Source organism: Anguilla rostrata, chromosome 14, assembly GCF_018555375.3.
Source record: "Anguilla rostrata isolate EN2019 chromosome 14, ASM1855537v3, whole genome shotgun sequence".
Lineage (NCBI taxonomy): Eukaryota > Metazoa > Chordata > Actinopteri > Anguilliformes > Anguillidae > Anguilla > Anguilla rostrata.
Genome location: NC_057946.1, coordinates 40,737,105 through 40,765,055, shown reverse-complemented (window position 1 = coordinate 40,765,055; position 27,951 = coordinate 40,737,105). Strand labels below are relative to the sequence as shown.

At 45.7% G+C, this 27,951-nt stretch overlaps 2 protein-coding genes across 2 annotated transcripts; one reads left to right on the top strand and one right to left on the bottom strand.

Annotated features, from left to right (window-relative positions):
- Positions 1–28: 28 nt before the first annotated feature.
- Positions 29–12,294, bottom strand: wdr45 (WD repeat domain 45). The gene is made up of 11 exons (XM_064308559.1): positions 12,104–12,294; positions 11,722–11,842; positions 11,180–11,254; positions 10,736–10,840; positions 9,736–9,841; positions 8,895–8,989; positions 8,028–8,107; positions 4,298–4,506; positions 2,237–2,338; positions 558–703; positions 29–359 (listed from the first exon to the last, which is right to left on the bottom strand). The coding sequence occupies exons 2-11, from the start codon at positions 11,768–11,770 to the stop codon at positions 250–252; spliced, it is 1,077 nt and encodes a 358-aa protein (XP_064164629.1). The 5' UTR covers positions 11,771–11,842; positions 12,104–12,294; the 3' UTR covers positions 29–249.
- trim69 (tripartite motif containing 69) lies at positions 12,295–23,640 on the top strand. Its single transcript, XM_064308558.1, has 7 exons — positions 12,295–12,431; positions 15,007–15,850; positions 16,473–16,568; positions 17,853–18,086; positions 19,362–19,384; positions 20,917–21,032; positions 21,757–23,640. Exons 2-7 carry the CDS (start codon positions 15,398–15,400, stop codon positions 22,299–22,301), a joined length of 1,467 nt encoding a protein of 488 aa, XP_064164628.1. The 5' UTR covers positions 12,295–12,431; positions 15,007–15,397; the 3' UTR covers positions 22,302–23,640.
- The last annotated feature ends 4,311 nt before the right edge of the window (positions 23,641–27,951 follow it).

The following is a 27,951-nucleotide window of genomic DNA, read 5'->3' as shown; positions in this document are numbered from 1 at the left end:
TTACGACACAGGATTCTGACACAGCAAGTGCTTAAAAAACATTTTATTCTTTACACAATACACTTATTGTCTAAGTACACCTGCAAACAGAATCTGTTTGCAATTTCACAGCAAACAATCCTCTCTTGCATCAAATCTCTCGGTTTATCATCCACTCCAAGTCTCTCAGTTATTCACACATTTCAGCCTCTCACTCTACACCCCTCCATCTTCTCTGTCTCTACCCTCCCTTCCTCTCCCTCTCCACCCTCAGAAGTCATCATCGTCACAGATGTCTAGATACACATCGAAGGCCTCTCGATTGCAGTTTCCGTCAGGTGTGAACACGTACTTGTGGAATGTCCCATCCACACAAATAGCTGAGGACAAGAGCAAAGAAGAAAACAGGAGAGATATGAGGAGACTGTTGATCAAGACAAAAATGATTCCTTCACCTCTGTTTATTAAAGAGCTATAATTAACCCATGCACATCTGGCCTTTTTACACAGGCTGCAGTTTCACATGATGTGACTTTCAGGACACAGCTGAGACAATGGGGTGAGAGGTGCTCTGATACCTATGACAGAGTTGACGTTCTTGGAGGTGTTTTTCCCAAAGGCACAAATGCAGGCACACTCTGCTGGCACTGTGAAACTCGCCAAGGACCACTGGCTGTCCACGTATTGGCCAATCACCGGCCCCACCTTCCCCACACGAGCCAGTCTGAGAGAGAAGCAGTGAGAGATGGGGGAATTAAGTGGGCGAGAGAGTCGTTTACTCAACTAACTCTACTGGTCACATCTTAACACAGGGAAAATAATTTGGGCACAGTTGAGTTACAAGCCGATGTATCTGAGAGAAGAGGAAGGAGAGGTGGGGGGCAAAGAGGGAGAAGAGAGAGAACAGATACAGGGAGGGCCAACCCCTCTTTCACACAGCCAGCGATTCGGTCCACCAGTTGCCGGAAATCCATTCATTCTCCATGAAGCTGAGCGTCGGCCAGCGACCCAAGCAACTGGGCAACTGAGTGACAAAAGTGCTAGAGAAAAGTTGCCCACGGTTTATCTTTTTGTGGGCATTGCTCGTCAACAGCCAATCAGTTTCAGGCTTCTTACCTCTCCAACCAATATGATACCATTTTGTGAATAAGTGTTCCGCCCAGCTTTGCTCATTGCAATGTAGGAGCTGCAAAAACGTAAAGGATAGGCAGCAGACTATATGGCAAATATGTGACTTGTTCTACCAAAATCAGTCACAATGACACCAAAACACATTTGAGTTTCATACACCACTAGAGAGCTGGTTAAAGCAAACAATCTATACATCTCTCTCACTAGCTAGATAACATTAGTTATTGAGAGAGAGATTGCTTGTGAGATATAGAGAGAGCGCTGGCTAGCTAGCTAGAGAGATATTGAGATCGCTAAGTAGCTAGCTGGCAACCGAGAGAGAGAGAGAGAGAGAGAGATCGCTACTTAGCTAGCAGCGGCAAATAATAATTATCAGTGTCATGATATACTTATAGAAACTAAAGGATAGGCTATATGGCGAATGTAGATATTTGTTACACTGTGTAATGCACTTATTTCTCTTCAAAAATGTGTAGCAGCACGAGACCACTAAGAGGACACAACGGGAAGCTCTTGCTCCTTCCTCAGCCTGGTACCCTCGAGCAACCCACCAACCAAATCGCACGATGCGTGACTGCGGGATAAGGAGAACAGACAGACAGACGGACAGAAAGAAGGACAGACAGACGGACGGATGGAGGGCTGAGGAGAACAGACAGACAGACACACAGAGGGCTGAGGAGAACAGACAGACATACGGACAGACAAAAAGCTGAGGTGAACAGACAGATAGACAGAGGGCTGAGGAGAACAGACAGACAGACAGACGGAGGGCTGAGGAGAACAGACAGACAGACACACAGAGGGCTGAGGAGAACAGACAGAGAGACAGACGGAGGGCTGGGGAGAACAGACAGACACACAGAGGGCTGAGGAGAACAGACACAGACAGACGGAGGGCTGGGGAGAACAGACAGACAGACAGACAGACGGAGGGCTGGGGAGAACAGACAGACAGACAGACAGACAGAGGGCTGTGGAGAACAGACAGACAGACAGACAGATGGAGGGCTGAGGAGAACAGACAGACAGACAGACGGAGGGCTGAGGAGAACAGACAGACAGACAGACAGAGGGCTGAGGAGAACAGACAGACAGACAGACAGACAGACGGCTGACAGCGTACGCGGAACGGCGGTTCAGTTTGGTGTCTTTCAGAGCGAAGATGTGCACAGTTCCCTTGTCACTGGAGGCACACAGGAAGGACGAGTCATGACTGAAGTTGATGCTGAGAAAGAGAGAGAGATGTGTTGTGAGCGTGCAGTCCAGCAGTGCTACAGCATACTAGGTACCTGTGACAGAGCTGGCATTCTTCACATTACATTATGTTCACATTATAAGCAGATGCTCTTACCCAGTGCAGTTTACAGAAGTGGAGCACATTTTAGCATCAGGAATATAAAAGTGTGGTATGACTAAGGCGCAGAAGGCCTGTTTATAATCAGTGCGTGTAATGGTAAATGGACTGCATTTATACAGCGCTTTTATCCAAAGCGCTTTACAATTGATGCCTCTCATTCACCCATTCACACACACACCAACAGTGAAAGGCTGCCATGCAAGGTGCCGATCAGCTCATTGGGAGCAATTAGGGGTTAGGTGTCTTGCCCAGGGACACTTCAACACGCCCGGGGTCGGGGGATCAAACCGGCAACCCTCCAACTGCCAGACAACCGCTCTCACCTCCTGAGCTATATCGCCCCTTTATGCTAATGTCGCCCTATAATGCTAATCTAAAGAGTCTGCTGTTAGATCTCTTTCTCACAGTCAGCTGCAGAAATGGACAGCAGGTGAAATAAGATAAGATAAAACTTTATTGTCCGTTTTCACAAAAATTTGTCTTGCATCACAAGCTCCAGCAATCTTCATAAATATAGCGATACATAAAACATAAAACCATGATATACGCATAAAATGTGTGTTCCTCCCCTCTGTTTGCCCTGCTCTGAGCCAATCCATCAGCATCATCATCTACACCATGTGCTCTGAGCCAATCCACCATCACCTACACCATGTGCTCTCAACCAATCCACCAGCATCATCATCTACACTATGTGCTCTGAGCCAATCCATCAGCATCATCATCTACACCATGTGCTCTGAGCCAATCCATCAGCATCATCATCTACACCATGTGCTCTCAGCCAATCCACCAGCATCATCACCTACACCATGTTCTCTCAACCAATCCACCAGCATCATCATCTACACCATGTGCTCTCAACCAATCCACCAGCATCATCACCTACACCATGTGCTCTCAACTAATCCACCAGCATCATCACCTACACCATGTACTCTAAGCCAATCCACCAGCATCATCATCTACACCATGTGCTCTACGCTCAGTCCTCCCTTCAGCAATACTCTGTGTGAACGACCCATTGCCCATCTGTCCCAGTCTCACCAGTACAGCGTGTGTGTGACCCATTCCCCATCTGTCCCAGTCTCACCAGTACAGCATATGTGTTACCCATTCCCCATCTGTCCCAGTCTCACCAGTACAGCGTGTGTGTGACCCATTCCCCATCTGTCCCAGTCTCACCAGTACAGCGTGTGTGTGACCCATTCCCCATCTGTCCCAGTCTCACCAGTGCAGTGCATGGGTGACTCATTCCCCATCTCCCCCAGTCTCACCAGTACAGCGTGTGTGTGACCCATTCCCCATCTGTCCCAGTCTCACCAGTACAGCGTGTGGGTGACCCATTCCCCATCTGTGCCAGTCTCACCAGTACAGTGTATGGGTGACCCATTCCCCATCTGTGCCAGTCTCACCAGTACAGCTCATGGGTGACCCATTCCCCATCTGTCCCAGTCTCACCAGTACAGCGTATGGGTGACCCATTCCCCATCTGTACCAGTCTCACCAGTACAGCGTGTGTGTGACCCATTCCCCATCTGTCCCAGTCTCACCAGTACAGTGTATGGGTGACCCATTCCCCATCTGTGCCAGTCTCACCAGTACAGCGTATGGGTGACCCATTCCCCATCTGTCCCAGTCTCACCAGTGGTGTATGGGTGACCCATTCCCCATCTGTCCCAGTCTCACCAGTACAGCGTGTGTGTGACCCATTCCCCATCTGTGCCAGTCTCACCAGTACAGCGTGTGTGTGACCCATTCCCCATCTGTGCCAGTCTCACCAGTACAGCGTGTGGGTGACCCATTCCCCATCTGTGCCAGTCTCACCAGTACAGCGTGGCGGGATCTGTGCCCCTCCGTAGCTCCACCAGTTTGTCACGGGTGGTGGTGTCGAACAAGCGGATCAGTGTGCCCTTACGGGAGGCGGATGCCACCACACTGCCTGGCTGGTTCAGTGCCAGGCAGGCGATCTCGCTCTGGTGGGCGTTGATGGTGAATGGAGCAGAGGATGTGCCTGGTTTAGTGTTGGACAGATCCTGCAGGGAGGGCGAGACAGGCACAGAGACTCAACAACTACCCTATACCAACATCTGCCTGTTACACAAGCAGGGCCATTGTTCGTCCAATTCCCTGCTGTACGATCTCTGAGGGCATCAAATGCCTTATTTCTGTGTAAACCCCAAATGCTTCTATATCTGCGTACTCCAAAATCCCAGCACTATCTTCCGCTTCCCTTCTGGATCTCCAGACCCCTCACCTCTGATTAGGAGAATTGAAGCTGTGATGACAGTGAGGGTGTTGCCAACCTCTTTCCATACCGCTGAAGCACAACAGGAGATGCTTTTACATCATAAACTATGGATAAGGTGTTGCCGCCCTGCTGTCTGATAGCCTCTGATCATGCCAACTTGGCTCCCAGATAATGGATCTGCCTCCCTATGTCCTGCGTTGAACACTACAGAGAGAGAAAGCATGCATCCGCAGTATTTCAACGCCATTCACACCAATGAATGGAGAAAGTACAGTCATATTCGGCCTAACTTTTTTTTTTTGATAGGGGTTTCAAAAAGAGCAGAAGAAGCGGAGGACAGGATAACGATTGCAGGTGGCAACTGATACGGCTGAGTCGTGGCTACAGGCACTGGAAAAACAAATGCAAAATATGGCCGATTACATGGATGATGTAAAGAACTGAGGTAGGAGAAAGAATGTTTGACTCACTGGGCTCACAGAGAATGTGGATGGCAATAGCCTAACCAAGTTCCTCCAAAATGTGGCTACCTAAATTCCTGACCACTGAAACCAAAGCAGGTCACATTTAAAATTGAAGGAGCTCACTGTGTGCTAGCCGCAAAACCAAGTCCAAATCGGGGTCCTCATATCGTCCTGATATCATTTCACAATTACGTGGACAAGCAGAAAGCATTGGACATGTGATGCTGTCGGGCGAATGGACAGTATCTAACACAAGGTGGCTCAAAGTTGCAGATTTTTCAAGACTTCTCCACAAATGTTCTTTGGTCAAGGTCAAGGTATGTTCATGAGAAATCGGTGCCCAGCATTTACTACTTTATCCAGCCGTGCGGAAAGTCACCCACAATGAAACATCCAAGATGTTTGGCTCCCCTGACAAAGCGATGCCGTTGGTGGACTTCTTGGGCCAACATGGCATGGGCAACCTCGTTTCGCTACAGCAGTGTACAGGTTATGCTGGCTATAATTGTTACAAGTATTGGATTGCTGATGGGCCAGTGGTGAGTACTGTTATACAGTCAGGTCCACAAATATTTGGACACTGACAAAGTTATTGTTATTCTAGCTGTCTACCACAGCATATTGGAGTTGAAATTAAATAATGAATATGAGTTCAAAGTGCAGACCTTTAGCTTTAATTTGAAAGTATTTACATCCAAATCGGGTGAACGGTGCACTTTTTATATGTGGCACCCCCCCTTTTTAAGGGACCAATGGTAATTGGACAATTGGCTGCTCAGCTGTTCCATGGCCAGGCGTGTGTTATTCCCTCATTATTTCATTTACAAGTAAGCAGATAAAAGTTCTAGAATTGATTTCAAGTGTGGCATTTGCATGTGGAATATGTTGCTGTTAACTCTCAATATGAAGTTCAAAGAGCTGTCACTGTAGGTGAAGCAAGCCATCATTAGGCTGAAAAAATACAAAAACCCCATCAGAGAGATAGCCAAATCATTAGGTGAGGCAAAATCAACTATTTGGTGCATTCTTAAAAAGAAAGAACGCACTGGTGAGCTCAGGAACACCAAAAGGCCCGGAAGACCATGGAAAACAACTGTGGTGGATGACAGAAGAACACTTTTCCTGGTGAAGAAAAATCCCTTCACAACAATTTGCCAGATCAAGAACAAGGAGGTAGGCATATCTGTATCAAAGTCAACAACAAGACTTCACCAGAGTAAATACAGAGGGTTTACCACAAGATGTAAACCATTGGTAAGTCTCAAAAACAGGAAGACCAGATTAGAGTTTGCCAAAAAAACATCTAAAAAAGCCTCTACAGTTCTGGAACAACTATGTATAAAAATGGTTGTAATTCCTACATTGTTCATACAATATTTTTTGACAAAACCCTTAAATTAAAGCTGAAAGTCTACACTTAAATCACATCTTGATTGTTTCATTTCAAATCCATTGTGGTGGCGTACAACGCCAAAATTGTGTCACTGTCCAAATACTTATGGACCTGACTGTATGTGAGCAACCTAGATGTTTGAAGGTTTGTAGGATCTTCCAAGAATAACCAATGTTGGTAATAGAAGCGAATGGCTAATTATAGTGGTGCAGTTTTAGGACTAGTGGTGCAGTTTTAGGACTAGTTGTGAACAAGGTTGTGGAAAAGATGAAAAGGATTTTTTTTTTTTGGGAAACCTCCCGTTAAAGCACTAATTGTGCTGTGGTTTTCTGCAATATAGTTACTGTGTTTTTTTTAGTGCAACATTGTGAATTTGTTCTCCATGAGGGGAGAGAGGGGATAGAAAATCAATTATGTTAAGTACACTACATGGCCAAAAGTATGTGAACACCTGAACATCACACCCATATGTACTTGTTGAACATCTCATTCCAAAAACCATAGGCATTAATATGGAGCTGGATCCCCCTTTGCTGCTGTTAACAGCCTCCACTCTTCTGGAAAGGCTTTCCACTAGATTTTGGAACATGGCTGCGGAGATTAGCTTCCATTCAGCCATAAGAGCATTACTGAGGTCTGGCACTGATGTTGGGCATAAGGCCTGGCTCGCAGTAGGCATTCCAATTCATCCCAAAGGTGTTGGATGGGGTTGAGGTCAGGGCTCTGTGCAAACCATTTCTTTAAGGACTTGGAAGCACACAATTCTCTAGAATGTCAGGTATGCTGTAGCATTTAGGTATACCTTCACTGGAACTAAGACCCCAGACTATTATTCCTCCTCCACCAAACTGCACAGTTGGCCTATGCATTCGGGCAGGTAGAGATCTCCTGCCATTTGCTCAGCACAGTGCCCATGGGCTGCGTACAATAACAGGTACTCAGTACGGTGCCCATATACTGACTACAATAAACAGGTACTTAGCATGGCGCCTACTGTGTACAATAAACAGGTACTCAGTACAGTGCCCATGTACTGAGTAAAATAAACAGGTACTCAGTACAGTGCCCATGTACTGAGTAAAATAAACAGGTACTCAGTACAGTGCTTGTGTGCTGAGTACAATAAACAGGTACTCAGTACGGTGCCCGTGTGGTGAGTAAAATAAACAGGTACTCAGTACAGTGCCCATGTACTGAGTAAAATAAACAGGTACTCAGTACAGTGCTTGTGTGCTGAGTACAATAAACAGGTACTCAGTACGGTGCCCGTGTGGTGAGTAAAATAAACAGGTACTCAGTACAGTGCCCATATACTGAGTAAAATAAAAAGGTACTCAGTATGGTCCCAATATACGGAGTAAAATAAACAGGTACTCAGTACAGTGTTTGGTGCCTCAGTGCAGTGCACAGGTATTGAGTACACTGCCCGCATAATCACCATGTACTCACCACAAGCTGCAGGCTGCCACACTTGTGTCCAGGGAAGACCAACAGCAGCTTCTCCAGACTGGGGCAGAGATCACACAGGCCTGTGAGAGAGAGAGAGAGAGAGGGAGGGAGGGGGACAGAGAGAGAGAGAGAGAGAAGGGACAGTGAGAGAGAGAGAGGGAGAGAGACAGAGAGAGTGAGAGAGAGATGGAGAGCAAGAGGATCCTTTATTTAACCATCATTTATTTCCACTCTCAATCGAGTGTTACAGTGATCACGTTGTTTTGTAGGCTAACTCTGGAGTTACTTCCGCCATGGGTTCACTCTGAAAATTTCCCATTCATTTTTCCCATAGGCAATTCGTTTTCGGTCGAAAATAAGGTCTGTGGTTAACATATGTCAAAGAGAGTTTCACGTTTTGCTCTACGAGATAACTTGCACCCATTAATAACTCAACGGTGAATTTAGAAGCCGCTATGTGCTTTAAAAAAGTATGTTGCTAACAAGTTGCGTTTCAACTACAATGGTTGTCATGTGAGGGCGGGCTAATTCCATTCCCTCACCCTATTCCATCTGAAAAGAACATGGAGCACCCTTAACACACTCTGAAATGCATTCCAGCTCTCCATTGCTTTGTAATGCCACAACTCCGCCATCACTCTGTCACTGGTTACACTTAAACTTTCCTCCACTACTTCTCGTGTGCTATGCTTTGGCTATATTCACACCGTGCTTTGTGCTGATAAAGCACATATAGAGAGGGAGGGGACAGACACCATTATTGTCATCTCACATGTGTAACCCTCCTGCTGCAGTACTACACACTACCATGTCATGCTAATGATGCTATCTGAGAAACTGAAAGAGTGCAGCATATGTTCCAGGTACCTTTGGGGTTGTCGCGGGTATCAAACTCAAATAGTTTGACAGGGTTGTCGGGGAAACTATACACGTAGATCCTGTTCTTCAGAACGATGATTATCCTTTGGGGTAAATGGCATGGTAACAGAAAGGAAAAGACAGCAGGGTGAGGCACCGTGAGAGTGTGACTTGGGGAAGACAGTTCAGCAGACAACCAGTGTTACTGAACACCCTCTCCAGATGCAGTCCTTTTAAGCCACCCCTGACCAGGGGTCATGTAAATCCATGACAGTCGTGTGTGATTGTGCACTTGTGTGTGTGCCCTTGCAGGTGTGCGTCTATAGCAGTCTGATACAGGTTGACGGTTAACACACATCTTTTTACTACACCTACTGTGTCAGACCTCTCTCTCCTAAAAATAAGATAGCTTAACTAGGTGAAAAATGTACTACTGCTTTTATGATTGTTCTCCACAATTGGCTTAAATTTATCTGTGATTCAACTGATTTTTCTGGGTCTAGGTTCAGCTCTGTTCTTCTAGCCTTGATAAAACTACATGGAAGGCACTATGAGTAAGATAACTTAATACAATCACATATAGGGAAAGATACCGTGATAGGATTCCCTAAATTAAATTACAAATACCTAAATGCAAATATAAAATTCAATCTTCACAATGAATGTTATACATCACCCTACTGAATCCTATTCATATTTTAAAGTCTGCACTCATATTGACAATGTACAATGTGCTAAAGTCAGTTTTTGTGTGGTGTTCAACCTCCTTATTGTGAGTCTGCTGAATAAATGTACGGTAAGTTATGTGTGCGTGTGTGTGCACGTGCATGCGCATGTGTGATTTACACACTTATCATGTCTCATGCGGACGGCCAGCACAGGCTTTGTGAAGGTGAACTCCAGGACCAGCTTCTCCTTGGAGTCCCGCGACTCCCGTGCATCATCCCAGATCAGCACTGCAGATACAGAGAGGATGGGACAGAGAGCCAATCAGATGGATCAACAACCAATCAGAGTCACAGAGGGATCAACAGCCAATCATAGTCACAGAGGGACCAACAGCCAATCTGAGTCACAGAGGGATCATCAGCCAATCAGAGTCACAGAGGGATCACCAGCCAATCAGAGTCACAGAGGGACCAGCAGCCAATCTGAGTTACAGAGGGATCACCAGCCAATCAGAGTCACAGAGGGATCAACAGCCAATCAGAGTCACAGAGGGATCAACAGCCAATCAGAGTCACAGAGGGATCAACAGCCAATCAGTCACAGAGGGATCAACAGCCAATCAGAGTCACAGAGGGACCAACAGACAATCAGAGTCACAGAGGGATCACCAGCCAATCAAGAGTCCCAGAGTCATCATAAAGGGGGTTAGGGGTTATTAGAGTTACAGTAGGGGTTCATACAGGGGGTTAGGGGCAATCAGAGTTACAGTAGGGGTTCATACAGGGGGTTAGGGGTTATCAGAGTTACAGTAGGGGTTCATACAGGGGGTTAGGGGTTATCAGAGTTACAGTAGGGGTTCATACAGGGGGTTAGGGGTTATTAGAGTTACAGTAGGGGTTCATAGGGGTTCATACAGGGGGTTAGGGGTTATCAGAGTTACCGCAGGGGTTCATACAGGGGGTTAGGGGTTATCAGAGTTACAGTAGGGGTTCATACAAGGGATTAGGGGACACATGCTTGTCACTAGAAACAGAAAGTAGCAGAGGACGTTCAAGGTCATATTGAGAAGCAAACAACACAATATATTAACTGAAAGCAAAACATTTATACAGTATTATTTACACTCTTATAGAGAGAGCAAAAATAACTGATAATAAATATTTAAAGGACAAAACACCCACCTGAGATTTCTGAGAATTTGGGGTTCACACCCCCACCCACAATGGCCAGGAGATTGGAGCGGTGCAACATGGAGCAGTGAGCTACACTGCCTACCTGCTCATGATCTGAAACACACACACACACACACATACACCATGCACACACACACATACACACCATACACACACACAGACACATACACCATACACACACACACATATACACCATACGCACACACATACACTCACACACACACACCATACCCACGCACACATACACACCATACACACCATACATGCACACACACACACACCATACACACACACGCATACACAAAAATACACATACCAAGACAAGCATATAGGCATATAGTCAGTAGGATGAACCTTGAGCTTCACTGAAAGTACAGCACACACATTCAGTAAGTAGTACAGTGACAGGGACACGGCATGTGTCTACTTTACCCAGATGTCCTTTCTCCATCAAGGGCTCCACATTATAAATCCTAACCCCGGTCTCCATGGAACAGCAGAAACAACCTGGAGAAACACACACGTGCACACACACACGCATGCACACACACATCACACATCACACGCAGACACACACACACACACGCATGTACGCGCACACACATGCAGACACACACACGCACACATACACACACACGCATGTACGCGCACACACACACACACACCATGTCATACAGTACGTAAAAATACTCCCTCCTGAATTTCAGGATAATCAAAAACATCACAAACAATTTTTTTTCCATTTTTACATGGAATGACCTTGATAGCATTTGTTAAGACAATCAAATGGACACAGTGCTTGGATTTCACACGTTTGTTTAGCTACAGTTCATGACTTGTCCCCACATTTGGACATTATGACTGCTCACTAACTCTTAACCAATATCTACCTACTTGTCCCGTGTAGCTCTATGAAGACCAATGATGTCATCTTAAATGCAGATAGGGATGAAGCTACACCTGCAGCTACTTACTCTGGTCCTGGTTGAACTGTAGGCTGTTGACTCCCCTTTGCTGGGCCATGTCTGTCTTTCAGTTGGCTAAGACCGCTGGCTAACAAGCTGCAGTATGGTCAATTTCATGTAGTCTCAGGTCCTAGCAAAGGCAGCCAAAACAAACAACGACATTTAATTGTAAGGGACATACCGACAGCATGAAAATACAGAACGCTTTATGTACGCGTTGTCAAAACATCATATGTATCAACCAGCCTAATATCCATCATGTCAGAAATGGTCGCAGAAATGAAAACAATCACAAACCACCAAGCTAGGTTCTTGAATGTAGCTTAGCAGGCATATACCATCCGTAGTATCAACAAAACCAACTATTATAAACACAAACGGCGCTTCTTACCATGAACAAAGAAGACACGTTGGAATTGGGGGGAAAAGAAAGGTTTATATTAAGACAGAGGGTTGTTTACCAAGCTCTGTATCGAAAGAACATAATACGGAGAGCGCTGTTGTTATTGTGATTGCTGGTGGAAATGGCGTCACTTGCGAGACTGACGTTTATCCGGTTTGAGAAGGCACAGCATGGATTGTGCAAAACGCAAGCGCTACGTCCAGTGGATTTCAACAGAAAATGGAGAAGACTACCGAGAGTCTGACTCCATGTTTACTTTGCGTTTGCAAGCCCGAGCGGTTGGCCGAAAATTTACAGCAGTACGGAAATACATTCAGTATGTTTTTACTTGTGATAAATTTCCAGACTGGACATTTTAAAACTCTGAATGGAAATCAAGTTTTTTGATTTGTCGTAGTATGATTTTGATATAATCGTCAGTAGAATATAGAATATGTATAATAAAAATACCCGTTGTTTTTATTTCTACAATTGACGCGCGTTGTTGAGGAAGTTTAAACAAGACAGGGGAGAGTTCGGTGTTTTCCGTTGACGTGAATGCGTAGCGTTGAGTAAATGTGCAGGTGGATACAGACCGTTCTCAGTTCTGGGAAAAACGTCCCCCCCTCCCCCTCCCCCTGTTTAATTTTAGGAGGCTGACGGGTGCGGTCAGACTGCATTGTTCTACCGCGATTGCTCTTTGATTGCAGTGTCATGGGAATATTGCTGGCCTTGAGCTCCTTGTAATTATCAAGGTTGCTGCCCCCTCAAGCATGCAACTGCTCTTCCTGTCGTGTTGCTGTGTGTAAACGAGCATATTGCTGGATTGCATCTGAACGTGGGAAAGGCATTTTGTTTGTAGTTGTAGTTGAAGGCAATAGATCTGTAAATAGGAGAATTTTCATAGTCATGGTTGTAGTGGTGATAATAGTGACGTGCGCGTTTACGCATGTGTTAGTCCTTCCATGACAATCTATAAGATTAATAAATTCATTTTGATGCTGCACTTATGAAGTTAAGACGTACAGTACCTAATATTGGGATGGCAGGTATGCCATCCGCCAAGTTACGGCTTGGCGAGGCATGCCCCAGATACAGCACTGAGAGTTTGCCACTTTTCAGGGTTTCCTGCAGAAATAACCACAATGACCACAGACTCTCAGACCTTAAGAACATTAACTTCTGTACCTTCTGACAAACGACAACTTCATGTGTCCACATAATAAAACCCCAAACTTGGGTTATTTTGAGTTTTTTTTCTCCTTTCCTTCTTTTCCCTATTAATTGCATCACAAATGCTCCAGTACCACAACCAGCAATTCTCCTCGTTAGACATTTAGCTACATCTAGCAATAATAACATCTGAGTGCCACAACCAGCAATTCTCGTTAGACATTTAGCTACATCTAGCAATAATAACATCTGAGCTTGAAACTAGCCAATTGCAGGATACTCCGATACAGTCGACAGATGCTATTTCAGCCTAAAACTTTGTGGTCTCCATCTTTGCTTTGTGTGGAAGCTAGCTTGCTAATTCAGAATTGCCAAAACATAAAAACTATTGCTTTTACAGCTGTATAATCTTTGTGGGAAATTCAGTTATATTTCTGAGGTGCATTCCCTATAATTTCACATGTTAACCCCACATAATATTGTTTCATTTCATGACTGGGGATTGTTTAGATTTTGACGATGCCCATGCTAAAACAATAACTTTTCAAAGTTATCACTTTACACAGTTTCGCTTTTGGCATTTTAACAAAGTTTAACGTTAGCTTGCTTGCTAAAAGTACAGACCGAGTGTAACATTAGTGATGAAGATGGCACCGAAATAAACCACAAAAATTTGCGTTGCAATTCAGTGTTGTAGGTAGGCCTACTGGTCATATGGGAACTGCTGCCAGCCTACCTGCCCAATTGAGTCCATGTTTTAAAAAAATATTTATGTCATCAAATTGTTTATTCTTATTCATATAGGAAAAGTGTGAGATGCATGCAAACAATAGCAAAAATAAAGAGCTATATTATATATAGCCAACACTTATTTTAAATATGGCTAGCGCTCCGTTTCGAAAGGATTGTAGCTTGCTGGTTAACTTGCCAGTCACTTATAGCTTTTCATTTAAAACATTTCTTAATTATATGTTGATTGTGGTATTAAAATTAATTGAGAGAATGAAAAGTGTGATGTTTGGTTTTGCTTTCAACTGGCAAAGTCCTCAGAACCAGTCAGCTCATCAGTCATTTGCGTAACGTTACATAGCTAGGAAGTGGCTTGATTAGCATTGCAAGAAGTTACCAAAAGTTTGCTATTTTTTCCAGAGATATATCAATCTAGCTGGCCAGTTGCAACCTTAATTATCAATCACTTGGTCGCCATTTTCAATGACGGTCAGCAGGGAAAGCGCGCGCGCGCATGTGTGTGTGATTATACAGTTGAGCCCAAAATTATTCATACCATGCCATTTCATCTGGCTGGAAATGACATACGAAAGTGACAGATATTAACGAAAAATATTACCTATTTTTAAGTTTTTTGTTTTTTAATACATTATACAGTTTTCAAACTACAGTGTACATTGTCATGTATTAGTAGGCTTGAATATTTGGCATCGCTTTTGATCTTATTGTTTGTCATAGACTATACGAATTAAGTGGGAAAAGCACAGTCAACAATACAGTTACAGTATTTATTAGATATAATATAATATATAGTATAATACAGTTTTTTTATTAGATTTTGATTACCCAGCCTGAATTATTGTCCCAGTCCAGCCCTGTTTGGCTCCCTTATTCATTACCTCATATTAGATAAGAGCATGGAAAGCCCCTTACAGTCTCTTGTAATGGGACTATTTGCAGACAGCACCCTTCTTTCCATAAACAAACATTTGTTGGATTGAATATCCTAGGCCGTCCCCTGCTTCCTTGCCAGAGGCTGACATCACGGAGGGGCAGTGGAGGTCCACGGCAGCACTGTGCTTCCCCTGGGCCTGGAGAGGGAGAGCCAGGAACCGCCCCCACACCAACCCCCTTCCTTTCCCACAGTCAACAGGAAGACCCAGGACCCAGACAGGGAGAAGGGGCAGAGACCGAGACGGAGAAGGAGACGGCCGGGGGAACAAAAAAGGGAGCTAGACAAGAAGAAAAAAGCAGGCAAGGAGAGGAAAACCACAGGAAGGAGGGAATGAGAAAAGAAAGTGTCTAAAGAGAGAAAGAGGAGAGGAAAACAGTGGAGCAGAGCAGCATCTCTTTAGTTTTAGTTTTAGTGTGGAAGAGGGGGAGCAATCGGACGGCGTGACAATGGCTGCCTGTTCTTCGAGGAGATCTACCCAGCGCCTGAGCCGGGACCTGACCTGTTCCATCTGCCTGGACCTCTTCAAACAGCCCGTCTCCCTCCCGTGTGACCACACCTTCTGCCAGGCCTGCATCACCAGCTACTGGACCGGCCCAGCCTGCCAGGCTGGCTCGGCCTCCTGCCCCCAGTGCCGCACCGCGTTTCCCGGACAGAGCTTCCGGCCCAACCGGATAGTGGCCAATATCGTGGAGAGCTACTGCCAGGCCCTGGAGGAGAGCGGGCAGCCGTGCCGGGCAGCCCCCCAGGCCCCGCCGCCCCCCCTCTGTCTGCGCCATCGCGAGGAGCTCAAGCTCTACTGCGAGGAGGACCAGGAGCTGGTCTGCCTGGTGTGCGGGATTTCCCAGGAGCACCGGAGCCACACGCTGGTCAGCATCGAGGATGCACAGCACCGATTCACGGTGAGACATGGGCCGGGGCGGGGGGGAAGGGAGGGGAGGGGCAGAAATATCCTTTTGTGTAATGCTTGTCTTGCGATCTGTTTCAAAATGCTTTGGTTGAAATAGTAATTTTTTCATAAAAATAAAACAGTCTGAATTAAATTGAATGAATGGTTAATTTGTATGAATGTATGTTTGCATGTGCACAAAAGACAAAGAAGAGATGAGAAGTGGAGAAAAGGAGGGGGAGTGGAGGAGAAATATAGAGAGATAGAGAGAAAGAAACTGAATGAAACTGAGGACCCCATAGGACAGGGAGAGTGTCCTGAACCAACCATTTTGCTGGCTGGCCTTGGTCACCCCCCTGTGAAAGAGTGAAGGGTGATCATGGCTAGGCTACAGTGCAGCATAGTTCTTAGGGAACTTCACTCCATGGCCGTAGGTCTCATTCCCAGGTGGGGTGCTGCCATTGTGCCCCTGAGTAAGGTACGGAAGCTGAACTGCTTCCGGAAATGTCCTGCTGTATAAATGCATTGTATGTGAAGAATGTCAGCCATGTAAGTCGCTCTGGATAAGAGATTCTGTGAAATGTGAAACTGAAATTAGTGAAGAGTTAGCTGTGACTGAGGGCTCCCTTTGACAGGCGTCACTGAACAGCTCCATGACGGCGCTACAGGCGGAGCTGAAGGCTGCTCTGCAGTGTGAGAGTGAGGCAGAGCAGGAGGTGACGAAGCTGAAGGTGAGACCCGCCCTGTTCCTGCCATCTGAAGCCCTCTGTCCACAGTCTTCCCCTCCTCTATGCAGCAGCCTCTCCCTTTTATTCTCTCCAGACCACATGCTCCCTGTGTTGGCTTTGCTTCTGTTAGCTTTGCTTTGTTTCCATCTCAAGTATACAGTGCAGTCTATAAGTATGTTGACACATTGACACTATTTTTATTGTTTTGGCTTCGTACTTAAGTACATTGTTGCCTAAACATTGGGTGTGTCAAAATTAATTGTTTGGTACATCCTTAAGAAGCAAAAATGCACAAGTGAGCTCAGCAATAGGAAACAACCTGGTAGACCACAGAAGGCCACCATTGTGGATCTTCAGCAGGATGAATTCTGAAGTGTGCAGAAAACATCTGCTCAGATCCACCCAAATGCCTCAAATCTCATTGGATGGCGCTTCAGCTAGCTGCAGGACAATGACCCAAACCACACTGCTAAAGCAGCCAAGGCCCAAAAAGTGGAATGTTCCTGACTGGCCAATTCATTCACCCAACCCAAATCGAATTGAACATGCGTTTCACTGGCTGAAGAAAAGACTGAAGGCAAAAATCCCCTGGAACAAACAGGAAGCAAAGATGGCTGCAGAACAGGCCTGTCAGACCATCTCCACGGAGGACATCCAGTGTCTGGTGATGTCGAATGGACACAGACTTCAGGCAGTCATCAAATGCAAAGGATTTGCAACCAAGTACCAAATATGATAGCTTTCTTTCAGATTATGTTAATTTGATTTTGTTAATTTGTATTCAAAATGGGGTGGCAAAGTGTAAAAAGGGCTGTAATGTAAAATTTGCTGGTGTACAGACCCAAAACAACAAAAATTGTGTCGCTGTCCAAATACTTATGCACTGCGCTGTAGATGGAATAGAATAGAGTGATATAATTTTATAGTCTGTTAAACATACAATGGAAATTGTGCTTCATACCTTAGGGTTACGGTATAAAAAGTCATATGCATATCAATAAGAAGAAAATACTACACTGTGCACAAAAATGATGTTATAGCTGGCATCAATCTTTAATCAATATGGCCTGGCCTTAATTGCAATTCAAATAGCCAAGGAGAGAGATTCAGCTGTGCACGCATGCTCCTGCTTCCTCTGTCACTCTCTGCTGTCTGTACAAACAAAAGTATGAAAACAAACCACAACATGCACCAGGAAAACCTGCTGCGAGGAATTCACCTGTCACTCTAACCTTCATGAACCCCGCCTCCTGAAATTCTCCCCAATGGCTGTGCCCCCATGGCCAGGAGCACACAGCGGACCTGAAGCACCGCATTGAGGCGCAGTTCTCCGACCTGCACCAGTTCCTGTACCAGGAGGAGAAGCTGCTGCAAGTGAAGCTGAAGACGGAGGAGCGGCGGGAGCTGATCCGGCTGGACGAGTACAAGGCCGTGCTGTCCGTGGAGATCTCCCGTCTGCGGCGAGCCATGGGCGACATCGAGGACAAACTGCGCGAGCGGGACGCCATCCTGCTGCTCCGGGTGAGCTCTGCCGAGGAGAGAGCTTTTAGTCTGAACGTTGGGCCTTAATAGCGCAGTAAAAGTGTGGGAGACCAAAGGGTTTGAAGATCAGTCTTAACAGAACCAGCAGTGGGGTTAGACTAGAATGTTCCTCGTTCAGTCCTGCAATGGGCTCTCATGAGTTTTTGTTTTATACCTGCAGGCTCATATCTCTTAACAGCAAAATATGTGTCACTGAGCATTGCATTTAGAGTGTTGTGACCAAAGCATTCTTTGTTTGATTCCTGGGGCAGGCTCTCAGTGAAATAACAGTGCCATTTGCTTGTTCAGTCATGGACACTGTGTGAAACATGAAGGTTGTCGGTTTAATTCCTGGACTTTTACTTGTGTGTGACTTGACCTGGGCTTTTTGCAGGGATGTGGAATGTGGAGGAGGGTCTATTTAATTAGATCCTAAGGCTGTGGAATTTCACACTGGATGAGCCGGTTACAGTGGCAGGAAGCCACAGTCATTTTAGTGGAATGTTTGGTTAGACTAAAGGTTCTGGGGTCAAACCCATGGCTTTCACAATGAAGGACCAAACATGAACCAGACCGTTTGGGTCATAGACTTCAGCCTGAGAATCAGTATGTTAGGTCTCTTGGATGTAGCTGTAATGACACGCATGTCAATAAACACTTATCTGTACAGTACACAATAGGATTTCCCATTTTAAACATGCATATGCTGCAGTTAATGTGTTTAATGGGAACTACATTGTGTTCTGTTGTGGGTGTTGGATAAAGGTTTTAATAGTTAATCATTTTATTGAGATGGGGGCTTCAGCCAAAAGGGGGTCGTTCAGAAAGGTTTCATTCAGGGAGTAGGGAGCTTCTTGATATGCTGGAATTGGAGATGGGCTTGGCCAAATCTCACTGTAGCACTGCCGCTCAAACGTGAACACACACAAGTTTTGAAGCAAGACACACATATTTAGGCCAGATGCTTAAAATGTGAAAACTGCATGTGTGTGTTCATACTTCAGTAACACTGAGTCAGGGCTGAGAAACACACACACACACACACAGGGCTGAAACACACACACACACACACAGGGCTGAAACACACACACACACACACACGCAGGGCTGAAACACACATACACACACACACACAGGGACTTTCCCCTAATTGAAGACAGGGCTCCGGAGAGAGGAAGTGAGTAATTTCAGACTCTGAGGTAATGCTGGAACAGTTTTCTATAGCCTCAGCTTCCATCATGATCAGCCCTCTGACTGTTTTCTCCCCCTGAACAGAACATCAAGGCCCTGCTGCAGAGGTGAGTGTGGGGTTCGGGCTGGGGAATGATTAAAAACACATGCAGTCTATACGCGCATGCACAGCACACGCATATGCACACACACACTCATACAAATATGTGTGTGAGTGTCTGCATGCATGTGTGTATAAATGTGTGTATCTGTGTGTGTGTATAAGTGTGTGTGTGTATAATTATGTATTTATATGTGTGCATGTGTGTATGAATGTGTATCTGTGTGTGTGCGTGTGTGTGCATGCATGTATAAATGTGCTTCTGTGTGTGTGAGCGTGTATAAATGCGTATGTGTGTGTGTTTCTATAAATGCGTATCTGTGTGTGCGTGTGTGTGTATATAAATGCGTATCTGTGTGTGCATGTGTGTGTATAAGTGTGTGTGTGTGTGTGTGTGTGTAAATATAAATGCTTATCTGTCTGCGTGTGTGTGTATAAATGCGTATCTGTGTGCGTGTGTGTGTATAAATGCGTATCTGTGTGTGCATGTGTGTGTATAAGTGTGTATCTGTGTGTGTGTGCGTGTGTGTGTATGAATGCGTATCTGTGTGCGTGTGTGTATAAATGCGTATCTGTGTGTGCATGTGTGTGTATAAGTGTGTATCTGTGTGTGTGCGTGTGTGTGTACAAATGCGTATCTGTGTGTGTGTATAAATGCGTATCTGCGTGTGTGTGTGTGTGTATAAGTGCGTATCTGTGTGTGTGCATGCGTGTATAAATGCATGTGTGTGTGCGTGTGTGTGTATAAGTGCGTATCTGTGTGTGTGCGTGTGTATATAAATGCGTATCTGCGTGTGTGTATAAGTGCGTGTGTGTGTGTGCGTGTGTGTGTATAAGTGCATATCTGTGTGTGGGCGTGTGTGTGTATAAGTGCGTATCTGTGTGTGGGCGTGTGTGCATAAGTGCGTATGTGTGTGTCTGCGTGTGTGTGTATAAGTTCGTATCTGTGGGCGTGCGTGTGTATAAGTGCGTATCTGTGTGTGTGCGTGTGTGTATAAATGCGTATCTGTGTGTGCATGTGTGTGTATAAGTGTGTATCTGTGTGTGTGTGCGTGTGTGTGTATGAATGCGTATCTGTGTGCGTGTGTGTATAAATGCGTATTTGTGTGTGTATAAGTGCGTATCTGTGTGTGGGCGTGTGTGTGTATTAGTGCGTATCTGTGTGTGGGCGTGTGTGTGTATAAGTGCGTATCTGTGGGCGAGCATGTGTATAAGTGCGTATCTGTGTGTGGGCGTGTGTGTGTATAAGTGTGTATCTGTGTGTGGGCGTGTGTGTGTATAAGTGCGTATCTGTGTGGGCGTGTGTGTGTATAAGTGCGTATCTGTGTGTGGGCGTGTGTGTGTATAAGTGCGTATCTGTGTGTGGGCGTGTGTGTGTATAAGTGCGTATCTGTGTGGGCGTGTGTGTGTTTAAGTGCGTATCTGTGTGGGCGTGTGTGTGTATAAGTGCGTATCTGTGTGTGGGCGTGTGTGTGTATAAGTGCGTATCTGTGTGGGCGTGCGTGTGGTCACATGATTGGTCTTGGTCGTCCTCATTAGGCAGCCGCTGAAGTTTGAGCGGCCAGCCCACACCGTCCCCAGCCTGTGTGAAGGCCGGTTCGCTGGGCCTCTGCAGTACAGAGTGTGGAAGTCCCTGAAAGGGATCATCTACCCAGGTACCCACCACTGTTCTGTGCTCCGATTGGCTCTGACAGATGTCAGCCTGTGTCCCAAATCTTTCACTAGTTCCATTTACAGTCTGTAAATGGGCTCTGCGCTCTGATTGGCTCTGAGCCCATTCTGTGCTCTGATTGGCTCTGAGCCCATTCTGCACTCTGATTGGCTCTGAGCCCATTCTGCGCTCTGATTGGCTCTGAGCCCATACTGTATTGCGATTGGCTCTGAGCCTATTCTGTACTCTGATTGGCTCTGAGCCCATACTGTACTGTGATTGGCTCTGAGCCCATACGGTACTGTGATTGTCTCTGAGCCAATTCTGAACTCTGATTGGCTCTGAGCCCATACTGTACTGTGATTGGCTCTGAGCCCATTCTGTACTCTGATTGGCTCTGAGCCCATTCTGTACTCTGATTGGCTCTGAGCCCATACTGCACTTTGATTGGCTCTGAGCCAATTCTGTATTGTGATTGGCTCTGAGCCCATACTGTACTGTGATTGGCTCTGAGCCAATTCTGCACTCTGATTGGCTCTGAGCCCATTCTGCGTTCTGATTGGCTCTGAGCCCATACTGTACTGTGATTGGCTCTGAGCCCATTCTGTACTCTGATTGGCTCTGAGCCCATACTGCACTCTGATTGGCTCTGAGCCAGTTCTATACTGTGATTGGTTCTGAGCCTATTTTGTACCCTGATTAACTGTGTGCTCCATTCTTTTTCCAAGCTCCAGCCGCCATCACCTTCAACGCCAGCACATCCAACCCCTGGCTGAGCCTCTCCCCTTCCCTTACCTGTGTCAGGTACCAGACCTTCCATAACCCGGTGCAGGACAACCCCCAGAGGTTCAACGCTGCCCTCTCCCTGCTGGGCAGCCAGGGCTTCACCTATGGCCAGCACTACTGGGAGATTGAGGTGTACAGCAGCACCGTTTGGACTCTGGGCGTGGCCCGCGAGTCCGTGGCCAGGAAGGGGGTGATCAAGGCCCTGCCGGCCAATGGGTTCTGGACTCTGTCCCTGTCGTACGGGGTCCAGTACATGGCGGGCACCTCCCCCCCCACTGTGCTGCCCCTGGAGGAGCGCCTGAGCCGGGTCGGGGTCTATCTAGACTACAAGAGGGGGCTGGTGTCCTTCTACAATGCAGAGAACATGGCACACCTCTACACCTACCAGGAGAACTTCACAGAGACCCTCTACCCCTACTTCAACCTGGGCTTTCTGGACAAGGTACATGAGAATGAACCCCTCAAGGTGTTCCTTCCCAAAATCTGACCGGGATCTCAGCCACAGGCACACAGAGTACACCCCACATCTGTCTCTAGGCTGGACCAGGACAGACTTATATACTTGTGGGGAGGACAGACTGACACAGTACCCTGTAGAGAGATGCACAGGAATTCTAGTCCCGCCCCCAGCAAGACTGAGCCAACCGTACCATGGTTCAGAACACATCAGGATCTGTTCATGTTTCATCTCATCTATTTTTTTTGTGAACATATCGCAATAATTTTCAAATAGCACATAACAATGATTGTAATAAGAAATAATCCATGCTTGTGGTAAATATATAGCAGTTGTGGTTGTGGTGTTATAGCAGTTAAAGGTGATAGCATGAAGAAATATTTTGTACTTACCTCATTTGAAATATCTACATTTATCACTAAACCATGAGGTTGTTTTAATATATACTGATTTAAAATATATACCTTAAATATGCCACTTTAAAGCTTAGCTACACCGACATGTACTAAAAATATTCAATAAATACCAAAGGCCATGAACGTTTCTGATGCATGTTGTGTGCTGCTGGGACACATCCTCCAGCTTTTATTTATGGAATTTGTTAGTCACCATGGTTTCAGTGCCAAAAGACAGCCTGAAAATAATGACCACTGCACATGCAGCACTAAGCCCATGACACTGTGACAATCAGTAAAGATGGAAGTGCAGATATAAGTTATAAAGGGGAGGAAAAGGAATTACCTGCACTTCTCCCAATTTGGAATAACCAGCTGCAGGCCCATCATATCACTGCCTACATTCTCCATTAATATGGGAAGTGCAGCACCTGTGTTAGACCACATTCAAGCACATTCTTTTCATTTTAAACTATTGTCTTTTAAAATTTAGATGAAGGCAAAGTCAAATCAAGAATATGTACAGAATATCCTGTTCTTGTTATAATGTTATACGTTATATGTTATAATGTTATGATGTTATACGTTATATGTTATAATGTTATAATGTTATATGTTATATGTAAAAATGTTATAATGTTATAATGATATACGTTATATTTTTTAATGTTATAATGTTATACATTATGATTAAATGGCCTTGACTGGCTGTTTTGTGGAGCACACTGCATGACCAGCAGTTAAAGTAACCAGATCTCCCTGGCTGATGGAAAACTATTGTAAGATATTGTGCACACATTTAATATTTTGTGAAAAATACATTATATGCATTTTTATTTAGTGTAAACTACCACATTTGTATGAAGGTTTGTATGAATACATAGGTTTTCAGAAGTAATTGTGCAATCTGACTGAATAACGCAATGACTTTTGTAACTGATTTCAAGCGGAAGTGATTAAAATTTATATATATATATATATATATATATATATACTCTTTCCAGTTGGTATAAAATATAACCTCATACTAAACTGAACTAGCAGTTGAAAAGAATGCGAAGGTAATGTTTCACACTATGGGACTACACCCACAACATGGAATTTAACAGCTGAAGGAGTTCTACATTCCCTGTGAAGAGTTTTGCAGTCATAGGTGAGAATACCTGGTATTCCCCAGTTTCATATGCACTCAAAATAAGCAAAATAAATGTTAATGAAAAAAGGTTAATAATTAAACTGGGTGTGGAATTAAATTAACTTAAAAGTGAGAATGAACAAAACTAGAAGCAAAAGGTGAATTAACCCCTGACTGACTTTTGCCTTTTTGGTACAGTATGTCAGAGCAGGGTAATATATTAGATTAAATAAATTAATCATATATTCTGCTCCTGCATTCCAGTCATCCTCTCACACCTAGCTGCAGAAAGCTGTAGGGTCTTCTGCTCCTCCAGTCCGCTGTGCTCCTCCAGACTGTGCTCTTCCCCAGACTGTGCTCCTCCACACTGTGCTCTTCCCCAGACTGTGTTCCTCCACACTGTGCTCCTCCAGGCTGTGCTCTTCCCCAGACTACTGTGCTCCTCCAGACTGTGCTCCTCCAGGCTGTGCCCTTCCCCAGACTGTGTTCCTCCAGGCTGTGCTCTTCCCCAGACTGTGCTCCTCCAGGCTGTGGTCCTCCAGACTTTTGTACTCCTCCAGACTGTGCTCCTCCCCAAACTGCTGTGCTCCTCTAGACTGTGCTCCTCCCCAGACTGCTGTCCTCCTCCAGGCTGTGCTCTTCCCCAGACTGCTGTGCTCCTCCAGTCTATGCTCCTCCAGGCTGCTGTGCTCCTCCTGGCTGTGCTCCTCCAGGATGTGCTCTTCCCCAGACCGTGCTCCTCCAGACTGTACTCTTCCCCAGACTGCTTTGCTCCTCCAGACTGTGCTCCTCCTGGCTGGGCTCCTCCAGACTGCTGTGCTCCTCTAGGCTGTGCCCCTCCAGACTGCTGTGCTCCTACAGGCTGTGTTCCTCCAGACTTCTGTGCTCCTCCAGGCTGTGCTTCTCCAGGCTGCTGTTCTCCTACAGACTGTGCTTCTCCAGAATGTGCTCCTCCAGGCTGTGCTCTTCCTCAGACTGTGCTCCTCCACACTGTGCTCCTCCAGACTGTGCTCCTCTCCAGACTGCTGTGCTGCTCCAGACTGTGCTCCTCCCCAGACTGCGGTGCTCTTCCAGGCTTCTATGCTCTAGACTGTCCTCCTCCAGATTCTTGGGGATGAGAAGTTTCAAATAAAACTGTGTCTGTCTTTGACAAGCAAGATCACTCATCATATCCGCATCCAAACTCGCTACCTCCTACCTACCACTCCTTCCTAAATGCTGAGATAAAAAGGTATGCACTGTAGAAAATAACCACCTGGGGGAGCCAATGCAGCAGTTATATGATTTAAGGCCAGGTTGCCCACTTCAAGATCTACCATCCTGTAGGTTTTCACTCCAACCCTAACAATGCACACCTCATTCGATTAGTAGAAGTGTCAAATTATGGTTGAAATGAAAATTTACAGGGAGGTCGATCTCTAGGAACAGGGTTGGGCAGTCCTGATTTTTGACATTCAGTTTTGTTCTGAAAGTGGTATTAGCAAACGATCCAGATCGGTTATGTCAGTATATGGTAACATCTGCTGAAATCTGAACTAAACCCTGACATAGTGAGTGATGTGCTTTGTCTGATCATCGTATTTAGAACTGATAATTCAGGATTTTTGGAATGTTTTACTGAATAGATCCAATCACTGGCCAGCCCCTTTTTTTTGGAATACCCACTCATTCACCTGGAGCTTGTAGGCGACCAAAGCAAAATTTAATTTAGTTCGCACCCCCCTTGAATAATTATCACTTTTAATAGCCTACAATGATACTGAATGATTGCATGGGCAATTGCATCTAAAAATACGTTCACACATTCTCTGCTGATGAATCTTGTTGTAGGTGCTTCGGGTGCGCTGTTCTGAAATGTGATAATGGTGTCTTTTAGAAAGTTTCTTACATATAAATGCTACCCTAGTTGCAACGCATGAAAGACTTCATGTGTTGAAAATTATGCAATTTAATTAGGTTTTAAAAATCATTTTGCAATGGAGATGAGAAGTCATGGTTGCACAGAGCAAGATTTGTAACTTTCAATAGTTAGCCAGATACTGTACTCTTATACTGAGTATTGTTATATACTGTTATACTGTACACTTTTATTGATCTTATTGGCTGCTCTTGCAATTAGTTTATTGACAGTTATTTTTTTGTTATTCTTTACGCTGTGGAAGTTTAAAAACACAGTGCCTTTGGAGTGGCAGACTAGGCTAGTGGTCCCCATTTTTAAGAAGTGTGTTCCAATTATCAGGGAATCACACTCCTCAGCCTCCCTGGGAAAGTCTGTGCCGATAAGAAAGGCTGATAGTTGATTCAGGAGGAACAATGCAGGATTTGTTCAGGCCACGGAACAACAGACCAGCTTTTTACCCTCTCACAGATATTTGAGGGGTATGGGAGTTTGCCCGTCCAGTCTACATGTGTTTTGTGGATTTGGAGAAGGCATATGACCGTCTGCACCACGGTATCTTGTGGGAGGTGCTGCAGGAGTATAGGGTGCCGGGGTTGCTGTTGTGCACCATGTGGTCCCTGTATACTCGGAGCGAAAGCTGTGTTCACCTTCTCGCCATTAAGTCAAGCTCGTTCAAATTGTGTATCGGACTCCGCCAAGGGTGCGCTTTGTCTCCCCTCCTGTTCGTGGTATTCATGGACAGGATTTCAAGGCGCAGCCAAGGTATGGAGTGTGTCCAGTTTGGGGACATAGGAGTGGCATCTCTGCTGTTTGCAGAGGACGTCGTTCTCTTTGCCTCATCATACTGTGACATTTGATGCGCACTAGAGCGGTTTGCAGCTGAGTGTGATGCGGTTGAAATGAGGATCAGCACCTCCAAGTCTGTGGTCATGGTCCTCTCCTGGAAAAATATGGTTTGCCCTCTTCAAGTAAGGGAGGAGCAACTGCCCCAGGTGGAGGAGTTCAAGTATCTTGGGGTCATATTCACGAGTGAGGGAAAAAGGGATTCGGAGATCAACAGCCATCTAGGTGCAGCGGCTGCAGTTATGCAGGCATTGTATTGGACGTGGGTGGCGAAGAAGAAACTGAGCCAAAAGGCAAAGCTCTCAATTTATTAGTCGATCTTCGTCCCTGCTCTCACCTATGTTCACGAGCTATGGGTAGTGAGCGAAAGAGTGAGATCGTGAATACAAGCGGCCGAAATGGGGTTTCTCCATACGGTGGCAGGGCTTACTCTTCTTGATAGGGTGAGGAGCTCAGCTATCCAGGAGGACCTCAAAGTAGAACCGCTGCTCCTCCGCATTGAAAGGAATCAGTTGAGGTGGTTCGGGCATCTGATAAGCATGCCTCCTGGGCGCCTTCCTCTGGAGGTGTTCCGGGCTCGGCCACCAGGGAGAAGACCCAGGGGTAGACCTAAGACACGCTGGAGGGATTATATCGAAAGGCTGGCCTGGGATCGCCTGGGGATCCACCGGGATGAGTTGGCGGAAGCCGCTGAGGAGAGGGACGTCTGGGCTGCTCTGCTTCTCCCTTTACCACTGCAACCCAGACTTTGGACTAAGCGGTTAGAGAATGGATGGATGGATGGATAAGTAGTCCTCTGCCAGAAATCCATAATCTGTAAAACAATAATCTGTAAAACAACAGCCATAATGACTGCTGTTCGAGCCCGGATATAGCCACAGGGACAGCTACGCAGCACTTCAATTACATGCAAACCAGGAGGGTATTTTGATTAGTGCTTCCAGGAAATGGGAGAGAGGAACTATTGCTAAACAGCGGTACTTGCATACTGTCATGTCACACATCACACAGACTTTTATTGGTAAGCACACACCCCATAGTGTCCAAAACAAACACACAAATAATGCATGATGAGTGAACCTTGTAAGCACAGGGTGTGTATGTGTGTGCGTGTGTGTGTGTGGGAGTGCTGGTGGCTGGACACAGGGTGTTGTGATGTGTCTAGTGCAGTAGTGCAGTAGTTAGAGGCAAGGTGCATGCTTCCTTGGCTTCCTTGCCATTTGCTTGCAACCCTCTCGCTTACAGCTTGCTGCGCTGGCTAGCCCTTGTGGTGAACAGGGAAGCTGTGTATGTAAGTTTTCCCTTGCCAGTACAAAGCCTCTCCTTCACCAAGGCTCCTGTCGAGCCTCCTCGTGGCAGCACACGGTAAATGAATTTTTAGCGATTCCAGGCAAATCGACAGGGAAT